The following is a 17158-nucleotide window of genomic DNA, read 5'->3' on the forward strand; positions in this document are numbered from 1 at the left end:
GGTGCCGTTACGCGCTCTCACTCCCTCCGAAGCAATCATTTATTCATTTATTTTTGTCTTTGGTATTAAAATATCAAATCCTATATCCGAATTCATAATACATCTCATCCGTTTTTATATGGAAATTTTCTATCAGGTGTAATGTTTCTTTTTTATTTGTATAATATCATTTAGATTTTCATAAACGAGGGAGAGCGATGTCTAATATAACAGCCGGTTGCGATTACTCGGTCACAGAAAGTGGGCGTGTCTCGACACGATCGGGAAGGGAAGTAACTGTTAACTGCATCAACTTTTTTAGACAATGCATGTTTCACATGCCATTCAAAGTGCTTCCTACATCCCTGATAGTACAAAAAGATACGAATTTCCTTTCAACATACGCCATCACAAACTATGAAAGAAAAGGATACTGCGACAGCGCAACGGCATGAAAGAAATCAGTTTCGTTAATCATAGTGACTGGTTAATTAAGCAACATTTTCTTTGCTACTTTCATAGTTAGAAATCATCTCAACATCTCAAGCCAAAGTCATCAATATCCCCGCAACGGCAAAATACTGTTCATTAATATGAATTATGATTACAGTATGTCAATGTTTTGGTGTGAATATGACAGAGAGGTAGAGGAGAGTGTTGTAACGTTTTACAGTTCTGCTCCGGAAAGAAACGCTACCACCAACTTCAGTCGAGGTCGAACTTGTTGCCATGGATCTGCAAAACATGTTTTATTCAGATATCCAAACCTACCAAAAGGCACTACACCAATACACCACTAGACCACTAGACCACTAGACCTATCTATGTGCCACGTTTGGAGAAGAAATATTGAACGGTTTAAAAGCTTTGCTCCGTAATTGAGCACAGCCACCAATTTCAGTCGAAGTGAAACTTGGTGTCACGGAAACCACGAAAATGTAACTCACGCGCTGATGTAATCCCCAAAAGGCACATTTAGGGATCATGTTGAACATGGCAAACATGTGTACCAAGTTTGATAAAGCTCACGTTTGGGAGATCTGCTGCGTACAAGATGACATCCTCAAAGTCACAGCCTAAGTCAGTCATGTATCCACGGCAACAACAAACAAATAAACAAACAAACAAACAAACAAACAAACAAACCTCGGTCTTTTCAATTAATTCAGTTGATGAAAGACCTCGGGCTTCTGCAAATGATAATGCCCTGAAAAATAGCGTTACCCTTATATTACCCGCCCGTTGAAGATTCTGTAGTGTAAAATGGTATTACACGGAAGGTCGTTTAGTACCCTCTATATATATTGTACAGTGAAGCATTCAAGTTGGGGACATCTCAAAATTTCCTAATTTTTTGTTTAAATTCTTTAATCCTCGCAATGGCACGAGGGCATATGTCCTGCACTGACTCTAACATAAATTAGAAGGAGGTCGCGTCAGGTAACCTTTAAGATTGACCAATCAGAGCACAGCTTAACAAATCGCGAAAGTGGACATTTCGCGCATACGTTTTGAACTTTTTATTTCGGAAAGGTTCGTACCCCCCATTCACAGACCTCCCATAAGGTTTTGTTAGGCTCAGTGGTGGAGTGTAAGGAAAAGTACAGAGACTAAGTTTACTTAGACTGGTCGTGAATACGAATAATGGTCTCTCAAGGACACAACGTGACAGAAGGTCCAGGAGTGCGCACGAACTTTCAACTTTCAGACGTGTTACTGATCACAGATTTCAAGGGACTAATTTGTGATTGACAGTGAAGATCAATATCATGATCTCAGTCCATATCTCCAAGTTTAGACACCGCCAGTTGTGCCATGACGAGCAAGTGACGTCAATATGTCCTCCAAAAGGTCTTCCCGAGTTTTAGTGCGAACACCGTCAGTTGTGGAGCGACGTCAGTGTGCTCCCCAACAGGTCATACTTTTATCCCCCGCAACGGGTATTGCTGGGAGTAAGATTTTGGACTCCGTCGTAGCGTCCGTCAGTCCGTCCTTGCAAATGCACCTTTTCAAAATCTCTTTGTCTTTTGGTAGTTCTGGTCATGTGAATGCAACAATTTTTGCTTTCCCATGGCAGCAAGTTCGACCAATGGCGTGACTTCCGGTTATGGTTCCGACAGCTGATGTCCATGACTCATGAGACGATGCCGCCCTAGGAGGTCACTCTTGTTAATGACTCTTCCAACAGTTGTATTTGTGTGTAGTTCGTGGTGGGTGTCATTGAACGGTGTGTATCATTTTTAAGTAAAGCAAATAATTTTAGAAAATTCTGCAAAACACATTGTCTGTTTTGTTACTTGGCTGTTGCGGCGTGATAGACAAAAGACTGTGTACGTACTTCCATTGTGGGACTGAATTTAACAAGTGTCAACTTTTTAACATGGTTGAATATATCATAACAGACGATTGGTCACGGAGGGTTCATGTTGTGCGTGTAGCAGTTTTTAACAAGACGTAGGAAAATATCAGAAAATATCAGATCCTCTGGACATTGCCGTAAAGGCTTCGTCTGTTTCAGGAATGAGATACAATGGTTACACTATGTGAAGCCCATTTTTGGCGTCTCCAGTCGTGATATTGCTAGAATATTGCTAGTAAAACCGATAGTAAAACCATACTCACACACCCACTCAGGTAACAGAGTTAGACTTTGATTACTACCCCTACTTGCATGTCAACCCAACGTAACACCACTTAACGTACCTACTAAAAATGTTAGTAATTCTATAGCTGTTTAGAAGGAACACTCAAGGTACAGATTAGGATAAGCGTTTGTAATTCTATAGCAATTATTGAAACAATATTTGATCACGAGCTAATCTGTGACCGAAGGAAAAGTTCTCAGGATATGTATACAGGATGTAGAAAGATGTGGTGTAACCTGTCTTTGTTTGAAACATTAGCCTGTTCATTCATTTCCAGTTCCGCAATCATAGTGTATTCTAAAGGGACGTATTAGTGGCAGTCTAAAATGTTGATGCAATTCTTATATGTACGTTGATAATACCCAAATTATATATTTATGTTTTATTTTCTACTCAGGAGGGCTGTGGTGTAGCCTAGTGATCAAAGCGTGGACTCGGAGGGCTACGAGGACACGGGTTCGATTCCCTACATGGGTACAATGTGTGAAGCCCATTTGTGGTGTCCTCCACCGTGAAATTGCTGGAATATTGCTAAAAGTGGCGTTAAACCATACTCACTCACTCACTCACTATCTACTCAGAAGGTATCATCTAGTGATGATCCTAACAAGTTCCCATAGTATTCGATTATGTCAGACTAAAGGCAAAAGTAGCGCAGTGGGGCATTCGTAACTACTCGTGTCATTCCGGCAAGCCGGGTGGCGTCTTCTTGTTTACGGAAAGAGACGAGTAGTTACGAATGCAGCTTGCCCATGGTCAAACCTGGCAAACTCTTGTGTGTGTGTGATGGGGGAAATGGCTATTGTTGTCAACCATTTCAACGTGCTTTTTGCACTTTCTCATTAATTTTTCACATTCCAGTGGCTACGAATACAACGCACATTGGGCTTCGTCCGTTTAGTTGTAAACAATGTCGTAAGGCATGCTTGCCCTTCGCAATGAAATACTTTCTTTTCAGGACAAACGACGTGACAACCCATCGCGAGTGCATAGCATCTGGACCCGTGAAGATCCGGGTTAGAACTGGTCTTCGGCAACCCATGCTGGTAAGATGTCGATCACATGTCATCGTATCCCAACTGCGTAGATCGATGCTCATGCTGTTGATCACTGGATTGTCCGATGACTAACACCCCACCGAGAATACTGACTTGTGCGGCGTGAAACAACAAAGAAAGAAAAATGTAACACCCCAGCATCAGTTTGGACTTCGGTTCGCGTAATACTGTTCAAAGTGGATTAAAATCCTTCTCTTGCACATCTAACAAAAGATACAGTTGTCATACGAGATAAACATAATTACGTTGGGGCACGTAGCTCTACGTACAGATCGCAATAAACGTTTGAAAAAGCGACCCTAGGACGCAGCGTAGATTATGAGAGACCGAGGTCGACTGGCAGCATGACTTTGGACTTCGATCATGCCCGCAACTGAAGAATACCTGGCGTGTCCTTGGGCGTTTTCGGAATATACCCGCGTTTATCCACCAGTATATGGGTACCCGGTAGGAATAGTTGCTAAGTTTAAACATGGGTTGTCTACTCCCCAATGAGCTGAGAATGAAAATCAAGACAATGCTGTAGTGGATACGGCGACCGAGGTAATAAATTTATAGCACCAAACTGATCTAAACTTTTCTTATTGGCACCTTGCTGCGTGAAGTAACTGCCTTGAACCAACCACTGAATGATATCTTTTCAACGAAAAAATATCTGTTTCTTTCCTTCCAAATTTCCCTTAAAGTGTTCACTGGCGTTGTAATTAATATATGCTAGTAGACTGCATCCCCATTAAGACGCTGAATCTTCTGATCACACCAAAGAATACTCTTCCCAGAAATGGACAGACGGCCTTCAGTCACGCAGCTCCTCGACTAATTAACTAACTTCCTCTGAACATTCATAATTATTAACTCTATTCAAGTCAAAACTCATGACGCACCTATTTTAGGCTGTTTAGACTTGATTTCACAAAACTAGACAGACGTAATGGCCGTGTCATGAACTCCTTGACGCTTGCAGAATTAGACAGCCATACTGGCCGTGTCATGAACTCCTTGACGGCTTGTGCAACTAGACAGCTGGAATGACTGTACTATAAACTCCTTGATGGCTTGGAAAGCTTTACAGCTGTAATGATCGTACCATAACCTCCTCGATGGCTTGTTCAACTAAACAGCCGGAATGACTGTACTATAAACTCCTTGATGGCTTGTTCAACTAAACAGCCGGAATGACTGTACTATAAACTCCTTGATGGCTTGTGCAACTAGACAGCCGGAATGACTGTACTATAAACTCCTTGATGGCTTGTGCAACTAGACAGCCGGAATGACTGTACTATTAACTCCTTGATGGCTTGTGCAACTAGACAGCCGGAATGATTGTACTATAAACTCCTTGATGTCTTGTGCAATTTGAAGATTGCATATACCGCCTTTAAGACGTTACTACGAAGGCTTCAAGCAAACTTTGGCATAAACGTCTTCATGGTAGTAGTTGCACTAAACGTTCCTGATTTAAAAGTCGTCGACGTACACGTAGACCTTTACAGGATACACAATTGTAGTTATTTTCACGCAGTACACAGGGATGTCCTGCCAATTACCTGACACTCTTTATTAGTCTACATCTAAGATTTCACGACTTCCAGTGATACATAATATCCGTTAAACATGCTGAACAAGTGCAGTCCAACAACAACGCAGTCACACGGCCAATACCGAAGACCTGCGTAGGACATGAAGGGGACTCTCCACCGCCGCCAACTGGAGAAGACTATCATGACACAGATAGGCACACACGGGATCACCTGACGTGGTTCAGGCTCTGGTAAGAACAGTCTTGCGACGGCCGTTGTCACGAATGGAGATGTCAGGGAAAGTATAACCAAGGGATGACCCATACAGCAGAACCGTTTGGTGCTGGCCAAGCGATGATCTCATCACAGAACCTGGGTCTGACAGTGGTCAACGTTATCAAGGGTAAGTACTCAGTCTGGATAAACTCCTTGATGGCTTGTGCAACTAGACAGCCGGAATGACCGTACTATAAACTCCTTGCTGCTCAACGTTATCAACGGGAAGTACTCAGTCTGGATAATACGTTCTGATTTGTATATCCATCGCCGTGAAGGTTCGGGGCAGAATAGGCCTTCAGCAACCCATGCTTGCCGTAAAAGGTGACTATGCTTGTCGTAGGAGGTGACTAACGGGATCTGACTTGGTTGACCATCGGTTTTCAAGTGCACAGAGCGATGCTCATGCTGTTTCGTCTGGATTGTCTGGTACAGACTCGATTATTTACAGACCGCCGCCATAGAGCTAGATTATTGTTAACTGCTAAGTAAAGCTCCAATATGACTCACTCACCCCTTGCTAGTCCTCCGATATTCGTTGATGACAAAGTCGGACCTAACCATTCTCAAGCTATCATCGTCCATTTGCAGAGCAATGCCATGGAGACATTACCGTGGCAGGAACGAGGTTTTCGATCATGAGAATTCGATGTCTGATGGCCTGTCTAGGGAGACTGGTAGATGTTATCTGTACGAGTGACTAAAACAGGCAATGGCGAGATCAGTCTGAGGTTGGGTGGGGTTTCAAGGGGCTCAATACCACTCCTCATTACCTACTCCTAGGCCAAATGTAGAGATATCATGAAAATCAGGTAAGCCTTATCACCCATACTGCATATCTTAACCATGTTGAACACCAGTGCTTGTCACCACACATTAGACTATGTGATCAATTCTCAAGCAGTTTGTTTATGAACATGTTGACACTGTTTCAACAGTGGAGTGGACTGAACCCAGTTAGTTTTTAGTAACCTGATACTTCCTGTAGCTAGTTGCACATCACTTTTTGGAGGGTGGGAGGTGTCATACTAATTACTGAATAACACGTTTACTGCTGCTGAGAGATCCTAAAAGATAGGGACTTTTCTAGCATTTGGCCTAGGACTATACCCATGGTGGCAGGGCTTCAGAGCACGAACTCCCAGAACCCTTAGAGTGCTTTCCTGCATTGTTGATACTGACTTCTTGTTGGGGCAGTGTAGCAGCGTAGAGGTCAAGGTTAAAGCATTCGCTGGTGGAAGACCAATGTGTAAAGACCATTTCTGACATCTCTGTTGTGATCTTGCATGATTAATGCTCATGTGTATATATTTTGTGAGGTGTGTGACAAATGGCTTCACTGACAAGCTCAAACATAAACATCACCCCCAATCTCATGAGTAATGAAACAAAGGGACACTTATTATCCCCACTTGTACCTCCTGTTTGAGAATTTTTAATGAACACTTGCCTCTGATTGTGCTTATGCTATTGGACTATAAAATGAAATATTTTATTCCTCATACTGACACCCTTATGGTACATCATAACAGAAAGTTCAAGGACGTTTTCAAGTTTTATTTTTCGGTATTTACAAGAAATGATTCCAGGTTTTGTATCTCCTCTGATACAAAGTGTATGATGTTTAAAAACAATGTGCATGAATAAAATGGTCGAAACATAATGACACAAGTTTTGGTTGCCATGTTCAACATCCCCTCACATATATATGATGGCACAGCAGTTTGGATATACTGGGAAACAATTTGATAAACAACTAAAGGTACTCAATAGTAAAGGTTTGGAAACACTCCATTTTGCCTGCAATTATAAATACCTACAGCTAACTTGCAGTGCTGTGATGATTTTTCACCAAGTGTAGTTCCAGTGAGAAGCCAGTGGTTAGGTTACCAGATTTCTTTTGAAAGCTGTACCTTGGTCCTGATCCACATTATGACCTGTTGTAATTCTATAGTTTATCATAGGCTTTCAAGTGTCGAAGCGCTACAAACATTTGGTGGATCGGGACCCTTGCAACATCCAACATGTATTAGAAGTGATGATGGTGGAAACCCATGAAGAAATTACTGTGTCAGGAAACATGGTGATAAAACGTGTAATGTGTATGACAGTTCAAAACCCACAAACATGTACGGGAATGTACCATCAGTGTGGATTGAACACAGAAGACATGAGTCCGTGAGTGAGTGAGTTTAGTTTCACACCGCTTTTAGCAATATTCCAGCTATATCACTACGAGGACAAGAGAACACGGCCTCAACCGGCTACATTAGTTTTCAGTAGATAAAGCAAATGCTCAATGACTTATTGTTGTCAGTACACAGAACAGTTTGACCAGGAGGAACAGAACGTTTTTGTATTAAAATCTAATCTTTCATTCTGATATGATACCTCTGCATGTGTGAAGATCTGACAGGCTCTCCATGGCAGTTCACACAATTTAAGTTAGTCAAAAAAGTTTCCAAATTCTTGATACAAGTATACCTAAGCACCTGAAATCCTTCTTCTTGTATCTTAAAGTCAAAATTAGACACCAATTCTGCATGTAAAATATATAGGCAGCACCATTACATATTGGTAGAAATTAATACACTGGCACCTCCAACAACCACAGCTACTTATTTCCACATTTTCAGATCTTTACATACACACAAACACACACAGTGGGGGAGCAAGAGGTCAGACCATAATGGCATTCAACAAAATGGCACTCCTCAAGGGGAATAACTCAATATACTCAATGCTGCCAATCTGGAACTCATGACTGAAATGTCCATTTACAAAGAAAAAAAAACTATGACAAGTACTTTGTTGCTGCTGTGTGTATTGGTTCCCAGCCATCCAGTTTCTTTTAGTGTTGTTAGCCAAATTCCAAGTAAAACATAATAATATCGACTACAACTCTGAGTTGTTGTCTTATCTACAAACACATAGCGATTCAAAACAAACATTGTCCCCCAGGAAGCACATTTGTCAAACTTTGGAAAACAGACAGGCAGGTTGCTTGTAAAACATGGTAATATATTCAGCATTGTTCTTTCAACCTTGGTTCATTTTCATCTCCCCATCTCCCATTGGTTGAATATCAATAATTTCACAATGTTTCCGAATTAAGGATATGAAAATAAAAGGGCACTGAAATGTTTATACCTTAAGTACAGAAATATAGAGAGGGTAGCTTTAAGTTCACAATGACATCTAACAAACAAGAATAGACATGAACAAGGACAACCATGTGATGTCTGCTCTTACAAAATGCATTACAATATTCACATGTTAATGATTCCAGCCATATGTCAGAGACTGCTAAGTCGGTTGTTGCTGCTGTGGAGGAGGCTGTTGCTGCTGCTGCTGCTGTTGCTGTTGCTGCTGTTGCTGTGGCTGTTTCCCTGACGACACTGCCCCCATCCGCGTGGGGTCTTGAGATGGATAGTGCACCATATGCCTCATGTGTACCCCGGGGGGAGGCCTGATGGGCATGATACCTGGGGGAGGGGGAGGCATGCGCATACCTGCAACAGTCACAGGGGTTACTACATTAGTGAGTGAGTGAGTTAAGTTTGCATTCAGCAATATTCCAGCTATATGGCGGCGGTCTGTAAATAATCGAGTCTGGACCAGATAATCCAGTGATCAACAACATGAGCATCAATCTGCACAACTGGGAACCAATGACATGTGGCAAGCAAGTCAGTGAGCCTGACTACCCGATCCCGTTAGTCGCCTTTTACGACAAACATAGTCGCCTTTTATGGTAAGCATGGGCTGCTGAAGGAATATTCTACCCTGGACCTTCACGGGTTGGTTATTACATTAGAACAGCAATAATGATAACAAGGGTGGGTGGGTGAGTGGGTGAGTGGGTGGGTGGGTGGGTGGGTGGGTGAGTGAGTGAGTGAGTGAGTGAGTGAGTGAGTGAGTGAGTTTTTTTGCTTTGATTCCACTTTTAATTATATTCCAGCAATATCATGGGAAGGTACACCAGAAATGGGCTTCACACAGAGTACATGTATGCACATGGGGAATGGAACCAGGGTCACTGGCATGATATGCAATCCCTGATGGTCATGTGGACACAGAGAAATTCAAATACTGTAAAACTGACAGACTACCCTCATATAGCTGCAATATGGCTACAACCAGACCAAACCAATCTAGACACAGCCTACCAGGCACACAGGCAAACACTCTGCCTACCACAATATGACAGTGCTCTCTTCTGGAGTGTTCATGATGGATCAAACAAGTAATTCACAATCATACAAAAGAGTGATAAAAGACTTGTGCAAACTTACCCATAGGCGGTGGCCCTCTTGGCATGATACCAAATGGAGGCATAGGTGGGGGCCCACGGGGCATCATCCCCCTGGGTGGCAGGGGTGGCAGAGCTGGAGGAGGGCCCTGGAGGTTGAAGAAGTTGTTGCCCAGCTCCTCTGGTGGGGGTGGTAGTGCTGAAATACACAATGTCAGCATTGGGAAACAGACAGAACAGGCAATTTACAACCTTTGAAGTAAAACACACATCTAATGGAAAACAAGGATGAGTTGAGAGCCGACCTTACAATTGACCCGTATTAGTATGTATGAGTGTCCCCCACTGGCACTTGCCATTGTGAGTGAACCCCAGGTTGTCCACGACTAAGTGTAGTGGGTGAAGCGCATAGCCCGTTCCTACAGCTACACCTGGAATCAGTTTCAGCGTCATGCACTGCACATGCACTAGCTTACATCTGCTCTCCCTTTTACAAACAAAATGGGTTTGCTCATTGCTGTGCACCACCTACTTCCCATAAACACATTCCCTGAGCTGGACCAACTTATCCTTGTTTGCCAGTACAGTGACTGTGTTACACCCATACTTCATTCTCACACTTAAATTTATCCAGTTACCTATTAAATAGTGTTGTCCCCCTCAACCCTTTTACATCAGTGTCTTAAGTACTGAAATCATGTTGTACTTGCACACAATCTCCTCATTTGTATAGCACTGCCCATTCTAAAGCTAGTTATCCATGAAGATCTGGGTTCAAATTGATCTACAGCAAACCCATAATTGCAAAAGGTGACTAACGGGGTCAGGTGGTCAGGCTTGCTTGGTCTGGATAGTCTCAGACTTGATTGACAGGTCATTGTATCCCAATTGCATAGATTAATGTTTATGACGTTAATCACGGGATTGTCTGGTCCAGGCTTGATTCTTTACTGACCCCCCAACACACAGCTGGAATATTGCTGATTGTGGCGTTCAACAACAAAAAAGCAATAAATAGAACAACTGAAGCTGAGGCCCACACACCTCCTGGGAGACCTGGCACTGGCTCCAGCATCTGACCATCCTCCTCCTTCTTGCCGGTCAGTTGTTGCTGGCCCTGTGACCGACCCCACTTTATGTTCAGCCGGCGACCATTGATGATGAGCTTATTAAACGACCTCTCAGCTGCAGTCTCAGACGATGGCCTTTCCGTGAACTGGACAAATGCACACTGCTGTTTTGAGACAACATTCACAGACCTTATCTCACCGAACTGGTAGAAGTGATCTCTGAAATAGACAACAACATAGCTTCTGAGCAGATAGATCAAATTATTTTTCCATGAAAGCATATGAAACAAATGTGTTTAAACTGATGTAGAAACTATATAAACCAGCCACTCCAATAATGATTCCTTCTCAAACTGCTCTAGTTTATCTTCCTTATAATGCTACATATGGAACTGTGTCATTACTTCCTTTCCTTTCAGCATTTTAACCCAGAATCAATTTGAACAAAGAAAGCGAATAAAGACTTTCGCACTTTTACATCTAAATCAAGACAGTGAGTGAGGCTGACTAGGCGGCTGACTTTGTGTGTTGGCGATTAGGTGCCTGACTCTGAGGGTGCGGGTTCGAATCCCGGATGGGACTCAACTGAAAAAAGTACTAGAATTTGTACTTTACTAAGAAAGTGAAATCCCAAATATGACATATGTTGCATTTGACCACTTTCTAAATGGCATCGTGTAATCATAGCTTTCGGCCGTGGGAGCCGTGCCAATTTACACTCATCAGAGGGGTACACAAAGTACGCAGTCTAGACTACCAGTTGTCCGACTTTCATTTTTGTGGAAGTCGCGGTGGCTGAGCGGGCTAGACGGCTGACTTTGTGTGTTGGCGATTAGGTGCCTGACTCTGAGGGTGCGGGTTCGAATCCCGGATGGGACTCAACCGAAAAAAGTACTAGAATTTGTAGTTTACTAAGAAAGTGAAATCCCAAATATGACATATGTTGCATTTGACCACTTTCTAAATGGCATCGTGTAATCATAGCTTTCGGCCGTGGGAGCCGTGCCAATTTACACTCATCAGAGGGGTACACAAAGTACGCAGTCTAGACTACCAGTTGTCCGACTTTCATTTTTGTGGAAGTCGCGGTGGCTGAGCGGGGTAGGCGGCTGACTTTGTGTGTTGGCGATTAGGTGCCTGACTCTGAGGGTGCGGGTTCGAATCCCGGATGGGACTCAACCAAAAAAAGTACTAGAATTTGTAGTTTACTAAGAAAGTGAAATCCCAAATATGACATATGTTGCATTTGACCACTTTCTAAATGGCATCGTGTAATCTCAGCAATAATGGTGGTTATTAAATAATCAGATCTGGACCTGACCATCCAGTGATGAACAGCATGAGCATCAATCCACTAAACTGGGATACAAAGACATGTATCAACCAAGTAAGCAAGAGCCTGACCACCTGATCCTGTGAGAATTCTTTAGCGACAAGCATGGGTTACTGAAGATCAGTTCTTACCCAGACCCCAGGTCAAGGCATTGATTAATTGGAGCAAACACAATAAGGAATTCAGCACTTATTAATCTGAACCATGTCATTAGTAAGTTGAAACAAAGAAAACTGAATCAAGATTTCAGCTATTTTTCCTCTGAATCATAACATGGGTAACAAGAAACAAAGAAAACTGAACAAAAACGTCTGCTTATTTTACACTGAATCAAGACACAGATTACATCAAACAAAGAAAGCAGATGCACCACTGACCTGAGATCCTGCTCCGTCACCTTGTCACCAAGGTTACCCACGTACAAGGTTGTGATAGTCTTATCCTCTGGAGGTTCCAGTTTGGGCATGTTGGAGTATCTGTTCATTAACTTGTCTGCCACAGGGTCGTTCATGCCGTAGAATCGGTCCTTAATGTTCTGGTCAGCCAGTGGATCATCTGGATCAGTGGGTTTCTCATGACTGAGGGAAGAAATGCAATGGTCATGACAAGCTCAATATGGGCAAGCCTTCATGTACAGTAGTTCTCTAGTTGAATGAAATACTGAGAGACACGTGTGGTCACTACCATTCTCATGCTAACACCCCAGGCTGAAGAGAGGAAAAGCATGTGAGGTTCAAAATCCTTTTCAATATTTTAGATAAACAAAATTTGTTTCCAATGTTGACTAATCTTACTTCTAGAATTTGCATGATTGAATCAACTCTCAAACATGCAGTAGCCATAATCAGGTGTCTTAATAAGAGGTAGATTATTGTGTTTTTGAATTCCTGGAATAGTACAATAGTCATTTAATGAAAATAAGACCTCAAAACATATCCCAAATAACATGTATGTATTTTTCAAATGTCTGTTTTACAGACTAATAACAGACAAATGTATCAAATCCACTTGCAGCCACTGACCGGTATGGACACTCCTCTCCTCTCTTGCACTCCCCCTTGACCCAGAATGAGCAGATGTGCGGCCTATTCCTTTTATAGTAGGGTGTGGTCCTGGCCAGCTTCAGTAGCATATCACTTGGCGCCTGAGCCTTCCCTGCAAGTGCCCCTACAGGGCTGGTGCCATCACTGTTGGCAATCTGAACCAAAGGATATTAAGATTTAAAGCATGTACAAAGCATGTAAGGAATAAAGGACTGAGTGAGACATTTTTGAGAGGATTGAGTGAGGTTGTGAGGGAGAAGAAAGTGAAAAGGCCAGTTAGTTGGTGAGTGAGGTATGGATAGAAGAGGGAAGTGTACGCGAGTGAGGTTGTAAGTGAGAATAAAGAGACGGGGCAAATATGGGGTGAGTGAGAAGAGATGGGCATAGAGTGTTTTGTTAGGAAGAGTAAGCGAGTGAGTTTACTTTTACGCCGCACTCAGCAATATTCCAGCCATATTGTGGCAGTCTGTCAATAATCAAGTCTGGACCAGACAACCCAGTGATCAACAGCATGAGCATCAATCTGATGAACGATGACATGTGTCAGGCATGTCAGCAAGGAAGAAAGGGTGAGGGGCGAGGAAAGAGAGTTGTGGGAAGGGCAAGGGTTGTGGGGAGTGTGAGGGTTGTGGGGAGTGTGAGGGTTGTGGGGAGTGTGAGGGTTGTAGGGACGGTAGAGGGGAATGTGATGGTTGTGGTTAGGGTGAGGTTTGAGGGATGGGTGAGCGTAGAGCATTGCTTGGAAGGAAGAGAGAAGTAACAGGTTGTGCGTACAAAAACTGTGAAGGGTGAGAGAGAGGAATGGGTGAAAGCAGTGACGAAGAGCGAGTGAGGAGAAGTGTGTAAAGATGGAAGTGAGGAAGCAATGATGATTGGGGGAAGGAAAAAAGGAGTGAGAGGTGTGTGAAGAACATATAAATGGAGGACAGAGCAGGAAGTGAATGAGGAGAGGTGAAATGGGGTTTAACGTCATACGAAGAATGTTTCGCTCATTTGATGAGATGCATGCATGTGTATATGTGGCTGCTTGTACTAGCCCAGACTTCAGCTGGTTTTACAATGCTAGCTCAATAAAATATCATGCCACAGTTAAGCAGGAAAACCCCACTAAGACTCATTATACAGAGTACAAGCTGACAAGTCCTTGTTTAACCCATTAATGTCATTAAGTTCCCAGGCAGGGAACAAGTAGTACCATATTTTAACATCTTTCGGTATCATGTGGCCAGGGATCAAACCTGCAACCTTCTGCACTCTGGGCAGACAATCTAACTACTACACCACGGAGGCAGTTGAGTGAATGACCAAAAATGGGACAAGAATGTGAGAGAATGAACCAGTGAATTGAAAATGTCATGACAGTTGTAAATCTCACCCAAGAAACATAACCCTTATAAATTATATCCTGAAATACCACACCACAATGCAGAATGAAAGGAGGTACTGGCAAACAAGAATAAGTCTTACCAGCGCAAAGAATGCGCTGGTAAAGATGGAAGCGGTGCATGGCAATGAGCAAACCAATTAGGTTTGTGAAAGGTACAGCAGATGCAGGCTAGTGCATGTGCAGAGCATGACCATGAAATGCTGTGCGTAGCTGAATATGTCTTGCTCAGAAGAGTCTCATGTGGTTGTGGACAACCTGGGGTATTTCACTCACAATGGCAAGTCCCAGTGGATGACGCTCATACATGCCAATACAGCTCAGTTGTCAGGTCAATTCTCACACTAATTCTTGCTTGCCCATAGTTTGGAATAATCTCATTCAGTAATGTCACACTAGTACCACAGGTGCATTGTGGGACTTTGAGACATTATGAATTCATTATCTGTTTATTGAAATATATTTTGAACTGGTCGTTGAAAATGAATCAAAATGTCAAGACTCACTTCTCGTTCCATATTCTGTGTGTAGTATTCCTTGTTGACGTCCGACTTGGGCATGTTGTCATAAGCTTTAAGAGCTGCATCTCTAACCTGGACAGGAAGTCCTGAAATGAGATAACGTTGAAAACACTGGGTTAAAAAACACCAGAAGGTAAATCACAAACATGATGCAAACATACATAGCATGATACATCTTTCAAAAGAAAGATGCGCACCTCCTCTGGATCTGCCTATGCAACAACAATACTAACTATAATGCGACTTTTACTGTTTTACAATAAAGTTAGCTCAACAATGTACAAGGTTTTGAAAGGATTACAGTACCATACTCCAAGTCCAGGAGACATGTCTGACAGACATTCTTTATTTTGCTGCAGGTCTGACAGACTTCTGTCTTCTTGAAACGCATACGAGCACCAGGACACCATCGGAAAACGGTGAAAGGTCTGGCACAGATCTTACATTCCTTGCCATATTTTTCTTTGGTCTGTGGAATGGTGATGAAAAATATAACAAGATCAGGAACTGGTAAACAGCATAATAAGTAAAAACAATGTATTAAACAAAAATGCATCTCCGATGAAAACATCCACTTCAGGTTTGTTACCAATAATCTTTGGTGGGGTATGTGTATTAGTATTAAATTCTTGACATCTTTAAAACCAATATCCAACAATTAATGACCTGTCAGACTTAACATGTCTTAAATGACCTTCATGCTGATGAGAGTGTGTGAATGAATGAGTTTAGTCTTATCCAGCAATATCTCTGAAGGGGACACAAGAAATGGCTCCACTCATCATGCCCATGTGGGAAATCTAAACAGGGTTTTCAATGTGATGAGTGAATGCTTTAATAACTAGGATTCCCCAACACTCCTCCATGCTGATGAGAATGACTTGGCTTCAACATCCCTTTCCAGTTAAATAACAGCATTGTAGCTTTAACTTAATAAGTTAAAAGAAAGCCCAATGTGATCCACGTTTCACATGTTTATCACTTTTGCTACACCCACAAGCATGGGTATGTTGCTGTCAAACCTAAAAAACGAAATTAAAGCTTACCATTCGAATGTATGGATTGTCCCCAAGACAAGTTTGGCATAAAATTGGGAATTCCTGCAAAAGAAAAGCACCTGAATAAATGTGTATATAGGCATATAGCTAAGAACAGTAAAATGTTGCCGACGAACAACAGGTCACCATTAAACAGTTGAAGAGGCTTTTTGAAACCTTGACTGTACTTATATCTGTAACACCTTAGATACTCCATAGAAAATGGCCTAAGGTTTTAAATGGTGTTATCATGGTTATCTGAGTGACATATGTCTATGGCATTTGAATATCAAGACAGCATGTGAAAAAGGTCAAATCCTGTAATAAGTGGTCGCTGACTACTTGAGTAATGATGAAATAGCGTACTAAACCCTATATACATCTCATGAAAACCTCTGTGTATGTGATATTAATTTTATTTCCGTAAATGGTTGAGTTAGGCTTAAGGATCACTGAATCAGTGACTGAATAGTGAGGCCAATATCTGCGTCTCTGGTTTCGTAAACCTTTGATTGATTACGTCGCTTAATACAACTGGATAGTGAACTTCAAAACAAATACAACATCATCAAAGAGTTCTCCTAATCGACAAACACATAGTACCTATGTGACATGTCTCTTGGGTATGGTCACTAGTAGCCCAAGTAAGTGAGTAACTGGGGGAATCCACGCGTGCATTAGCTCTAACGTACACCCATCGTTTTAAATAGATTTGTTGTCCTGGGTGCTTGATTTCACTCAACAAAATAACAGAAACTCTTTGAACGCCGTAAATGGCCAGTGGAATCTATGAGAATGAGTAAACTTACAGCATCTTCCCAATTTTGACGATTGTACGTATTTGCTCCCTTGGACGTCGCCATTTTTCGAAGGAGCTTACAAAAAGAATGATGACTTCCGGATGAAATAGCTAAAATAATCGTTTATTTCAGTATGACTCACAGAATAAACGATCGATGTAGAAATATCCACATGTGCGTAGTAATGATATAACTTATTTTTAGAGTTTAGTTGGATAATAAAATGTATTTATAACT

The 17158-nt window shown here is 42.1% G+C and overlaps 1 protein-coding gene across 2 annotated transcripts; it reads right to left on the reverse strand.

The window, feature by feature from the left end:
* Window positions 1-7023: 7023 nt before the first annotated feature.
* LOC137283783 (pre-mRNA-splicing factor RBM22-like) lies at window positions 7024-17004 on the reverse strand. Of its 2 annotated transcripts, none has more exons than XM_067815466.1 (9): window positions 16931-17004; window positions 16131-16184; window positions 15391-15553; window positions 15070-15170; window positions 13159-13334; window positions 12514-12714; window positions 10778-11022; window positions 9777-9932; window positions 7024-8993 (listed from the first exon to the last, which is right to left on the reverse strand). In XM_067815466.1, the coding sequence occupies exons 1-9, from the start codon at window positions 16982-16984 to the stop codon at window positions 8788-8790; spliced, it is 1356 nt and encodes a 451-aa protein (XP_067671567.1). In that variant the 5' UTR covers window positions 16985-17004; the 3' UTR covers window positions 7024-8787. The 2 variants fall into 2 exon arrangements, with proteins under 2 accessions (XP_067671567.1, XP_067671568.1); XM_067815467.1 differs by having other exon boundaries at window positions 15070-15167; window positions 15388-15553; window positions 16931-16992.
* Between the last annotated feature and the right edge of the window lie 154 nt (window positions 17005-17158).

This window comes from Haliotis asinina, chromosome 5 (genome assembly GCF_037392515.1).
Source record: "Haliotis asinina isolate JCU_RB_2024 chromosome 5, JCU_Hal_asi_v2, whole genome shotgun sequence".
NCBI lineage: Eukaryota > Metazoa > Mollusca > Gastropoda > Lepetellida > Haliotidae > Haliotis > Haliotis asinina.

Bases quoted from the DNA above. Each gene is read 5' to 3' on its own strand.
- LOC137283783 (XM_067815466.1), bottom strand. From the start codon at position 16,984: ATGGCGACGTCCAAGGGAGCAAATACGTACAATCGTCAAAATTGGGAA. The intron at 11,023-12,513 runs GTCAGTGGTGCA...TGTCTATTTCAG, and splicing joins GTGACGGAGCAGGATCTCAG to AGATCACTTCTACCAGTTCG. The intron at 9,933-10,777 runs GTGTGTGGGCCT...TGTGTATTTCAG, and splicing joins AGTGCCAGGTCTCCCAGGAG to CACTACCACCCCCACCAGAG.